We start from the raw sequence: 4585 nt of genomic DNA, 5'->3' as shown, positions 1-4585 counted from the left end.
TAGGAAGAAAAAGAAAACAATGAATTCCAGAAAAAAACAGAGATTCCAATAAATTACTTTTAACTAAAACAAACAGATTGACAATTAACGCCCTGCTCCCATAAGCCATGGAATCCATCCGCCCTCCACGACAAATAAAAATTTGATTACATTGAGAAACAAACTCACAGGAAAAAAAAATGATCAATTTGTAGAAGAATAAAAGAAGAAAAAAAAATATACCATGCACAAATTCCACCCCTTCCCTTGATCCCACTATTCACGGTGTCCGTGACGCAGGCGGCGTGGGCCCACCTGACCCGCCGCCTCTCGACGGCTCATCCGACGAAATCTGCAACCCCTCATCCGTGCCCTCCGTCCGATTCGCTATCTCCTCCATCATCTTTACGACCTCCAAGATATCGGGACGAGCGTCAGGCACCATTTGCACGCACGCCATCGCAATCTGGAGCACCTGCACCATCTCCTCCTCTATGTTCTGATACCTCATCAGCTCCACGTCGAACACCTCCGCCGTCCACTCCTCGCGCACCACAGACTGCACCCACCGCGGCAGGTCGATCCCCTCGTCGCCAAGCGATGCCTGGTTCGGCGCTTTGCCCGTAAGGAGCTCAAGTAGTAGAACACCGAAGCTGTAGACGTCAGACTTGAAAGTAGGGCGGCGCGTCTCGAGGACCTCCGGGGCACGGTAGCCTGCAATGCGGTTGGGAGGGGTGGCGGTGCCAAAGAGCGGGGAGAGCGCGTAGTCGGAGAGGACTGCAGCATCGAGGTCGGAGCGGAGGAGGACGTTGGACGCCTTCACATTGCCATGGACGAGGTGCGGGCCGGAGTGCAGGTGGGCGAGGCCGCGGCCTGCCGCCAGTGCGACCCGCATCCTGCTCTCCCAATCCAGTGGGGTCCGGCCTGAGCCTCTGCTTCCTGTTCAGACCAAAGCAAATTTCATTGGCTTGTTAAATCGTTTTAAATCTTCAGTAAAAATGCAAATTTGCATCTTTTTATCACCAAAATTCTGCTTTTAATTACATAAGTTGACAGTTAAGATATCCTCCTAATTCTTTTACTAAACTCAGATTCTACAAAATTTTTTTCTAGGATTTAGTTGTTGAAAAGCCAAGATTTTTCTAGAGAGTTACTTTGAATGCTGGCACATAAAGATTAATGCTTGAGAGAAAAAATAACTTTTATATCTCACAGATATTACCATTTCTGAATGCGCAGTTCCTAATCAATAAGGAGAAGTAATAATGTTCAAAAAAAAAGATACAGTTGCATATGGTACAACATTAGCTACTGCAATTTATCTTTATACCAGTATCCACCTCAGGGATTGCCTAAGATAACCCCAACTAAAATACCAGTGACTCAAAATCAAGAGGTATCTCAACCATTTGCAAAAAAATGGTTAAAAATTAAAAACCTCCATATATAATGGACTTCTGCTAGCTAATACAAAGTGCAACTAAGCAGATATATATGCCAAGGTGGAACTTACATATATAATTTTAATTTTAAAGAGGTATTGCATGAATCCATATAGTTCTAAGGACATAATATAAGTGAGCACACGGATGAATTTAAAGATGCGGCGCTCTTAAAAAACCCTCCTTACCATCGGAAATTACCCTCCCAGAATCTTATAAAATGCACTATAAAGTGATAGGCAATGATAAATCCGAAAAAAGACGAGCCCCACAAAATAATTGCAAAAGAGTCCATAAAATACGCGGGGTGAGGTAGGCAACGAGTTAATATCAAAGCACCGCGTTGCAAATGTCGCTATAAACAGGACGGTGGAATCAGCGTCGAGGAACGATTGTATCTGTTGGAAAGCAACAATATGCGCGAAATTCAAAATCTGTTCTACTCCAAAGAGGTCAGCGTTTACTAGGTAAAGAACGCCGATCACATATTTTCTAAGCAACACGGAATTAACACACACCAACCAAAAATAAATAAAAAATAAGAAGAAGAAGAAGAAGAAGAAGAAGAAGAAGAGTCGAATAAAAAGCTGAGGTTATCCAAGAACTGAGAAGCTGAGGTGGCAAGAGCGACACGTAGGATACATAAAAGAGCCAATAATCAGACCAACGACCTACCGTTGGTAAATCCGGTTCCGTTACGTTCGCTGAAACAGGACGTTGTTGACCGAATGATTACCGTTTGACCCACCGGGGGAACGCAAAAGAACGCCAACGGTGACGCCACCGTACAGCTATACGTGTGGGACCCACTCGTCACCTCACTCTACAACACTCTATTCCTCGGAATATATATATATATATATAAAGTAGAGCTAGAATACTTGTAAAAGTATCACTCAAGTGATACTTGTGTGTTTTTAGTCCTTAGATGGAGAGATGTGAGGTTGAGATGATGGTGGTAGGTGGTGGTAGGTGGAATAGTGTTTGATCCAAGGACTATTAGTAATCAAAAAGTAGATCCGATGGCTAAAAACACACAAATATCACTTGGGTGATACTTGTAAAAATATTCTAGCCCTACTCTATATATATATATATATATACCAATAAAAAAAAAACGTTCAACTACTTTGATTGAATTATTACTATTATTATTATTATTATTATTATTATTATTATTATTATTGTGGGATCTATCCTCACCTCGCATTCCACTCAACTACTTGGAAAAAGACCTGACAAGTAAACCAGAGGGATCTCCTACTTTTATTAGCAAATTTTTCTTAATTAAAAAAGAACTCTCGATTTAATTTCGTTGTTAGTATGCTCTAATTCTACGATTTTGAAGAACGCTTCTATCTGTTATTTTCAGATTAAAAATTGTAATAATTAACTTAAAAGGTAATAACAAACATATATATAATGAAATTAAGTTGTTGAGTTGGAAGGTTGAATGGGGGCCGATCGTCGCACTGCAATTTTACCGGAGCATTGCTAAGCGGGACAATGCAATGCGGGTGGGTGGGATAGAAGGTTCGAGCGAGTGAGTTGAGACGTACCGTGGAGTAGGGCGGATAAGCTTCCGGCGGGGAGGTAGTCGAAGACGAGAAGCTTCTCGTCCTTGGAATAGTAGTAGGCCCTCACGGGCAGCAAATTGCGGTGGTCGATCGCGCCCAGCGCCTCCATGTGGAGCTCGAACTCCCGCTTCGACGCCACGACGTCCTTGAGCCGCTTCACCACCACGGTGGTCCCCTCCTCCAGCACCGCCTTGTACGACGTCCCCACGCTCCCCTTCCCCAGCACCTCCGCCGACGCCCGCAGCAGATCCTCCAGGTCGAAGCTGTACCCGGCCCCCTTCCCCACGAACACCAGCCGGTTCCTCTCCGCCTCGCCTGCCGCGGCCCCTGCTCCCGCGGCCCCGAGCGCCTCCTCCTTCGACGACGACGTCATCCCCGTGTCCCCCGACCTCGCCCCCGCCCCCGCCGGGGTGGCGGCGGCGCCGCCCCCCTTCGGGCCCCCCGCCGCCGCAGTCCGCCGACGACGCCGCGCGGCCAAGCATATCGCGAGGAGCGCGAGGAGGAGGAGGACCCCCGCGGCGGAGCCCACCGCGATGGCCACGATCGCCCCCGCGGAGAGCCTCTTCTTCTTCTTCGAGCGCTGCCCCGGGATCACCTCGCTCCCCGGCGACGGCGCCGGGGAGGGGAAGAAGGGGTTGCAGGGCGGGAGCGGCGCGCCGCAGAGACCTAGGTTTCCGGCGAAGGCGGACGCGGGGAAGCGCGAGAGCGGCCTCGGGATCGACCCGTTGAGGCCGTTGTCGGAGACGTTGAAGGATCGGAGCGAGTCGATGCTGATGCTCGGGAGGCTCCCGGAGAAGCGGTTGTTCTCCAGGCGGAGCGTGGTGAGGTGGGTGAGGTTGTTGAGCGCGTAGGGTATCGAACCGCTCAGGTTGTTCGCGGACAGGTCGAGCCGGGCGAGCCGCCCGAGCCGGCCGAGCCCGGGCGGGATCTCGCCCGAGAACTGGTTGTCCTGTAAATAGAGGCCCCTGAGGAGGGTAAGGTTGGCAAGGTCGTCGGGGATTGGGCCGGAGAGGCGGTTGGACCGGAGCGAGAGGACGCGGAGGCTCGTGAGCCGGCCCAGCGTCCCGGCCGGGATCGGGCCCACCAGGCCCACGCCGGGGAGGTGGAGCTCCTCCACCACGGTGCGGTTGGGGTCGCACGTGACCCCGACCCAGTCGCACGTGGAGACGGAGGCGTTCCACTGCACGCGCTGCTCGTGCGGGACCGCGCCGATGAAGGCGAGGAGCGCCGACCGGTCCTGGACTGGCTCGGACCGGACCGGGGAGAAGGCGAGGAGGAAGAGGAAGAAGAGCCAAGCGAAGAGCGAACCCATTCGGTCGGACCGGGGCGGTTCGGGGGAATTAGACCGGAATTGGGAGCTACAGGAGAGTTGGGAGGGGCGGTTTTCCCCGGCGGTTCGGGGGAAGTGAACCGGGTCGGAGACGAAGCACCATGGGAGGAGAATTGAGAGAGACAGAGAGAGAGAGAGAGAGAAAGAAAGAGGGGTGTGAGGAGAATTATTACTCTTTCTCGCTTGTTGCTGTAGGCGTGGGTGGGGGGTTAGAGACTTACTACTACTAGAGGAGAACGTTTTCGATTCCCGGGGAA

General features: G+C 50.9%; 1 protein-coding gene across 1 annotated transcript; it reads right to left on the bottom strand.

The window, feature by feature from the left end:
• LOC109717433 (probable inactive receptor kinase At2g26730) lies at positions 1–4585 on the bottom strand. The gene is made up of 2 exons (XM_020243221.1): positions 2981–4585; positions 1–918 (listed from the first exon to the last, which is right to left on the bottom strand). Exons 1-2 carry the CDS (start codon positions 4308–4310, stop codon positions 260–262), a joined length of 1989 nt encoding a protein of 662 aa, XP_020098810.1. The 5' UTR covers positions 4311–4585; the 3' UTR covers positions 1–259.

The sequence above is a fragment of the Ananas comosus genome, linkage group 11, assembly GCF_001540865.1.
Source record: "Ananas comosus cultivar F153 linkage group 11, ASM154086v1, whole genome shotgun sequence".
In the NCBI taxonomy this organism is placed as follows: Eukaryota; Viridiplantae; Streptophyta; class Magnoliopsida; order Poales; family Bromeliaceae; genus Ananas; species Ananas comosus.
The sequence above is the reverse complement of the archived record's forward strand: the minus strand, read 5'-3'. Positions and strand labels throughout refer to the sequence as shown.

Excerpts from the sequence above, each read along its gene's own strand:
- LOC109717433 (XM_020243221.1), bottom strand. The coding sequence starts at position 4,310 with ATGGGTTCGCTCTTCGCTTGGCTCTTCTTCCTCTTCCTCCTCGCCTTC. Across the intron at positions 919-2,980 it reads CTTATCCGCCCTACTCCACG|GAAGCAGAGGCTCAGGCCGG; the intron begins GTACGTCTCAAC and ends TGGTCTGAACAG.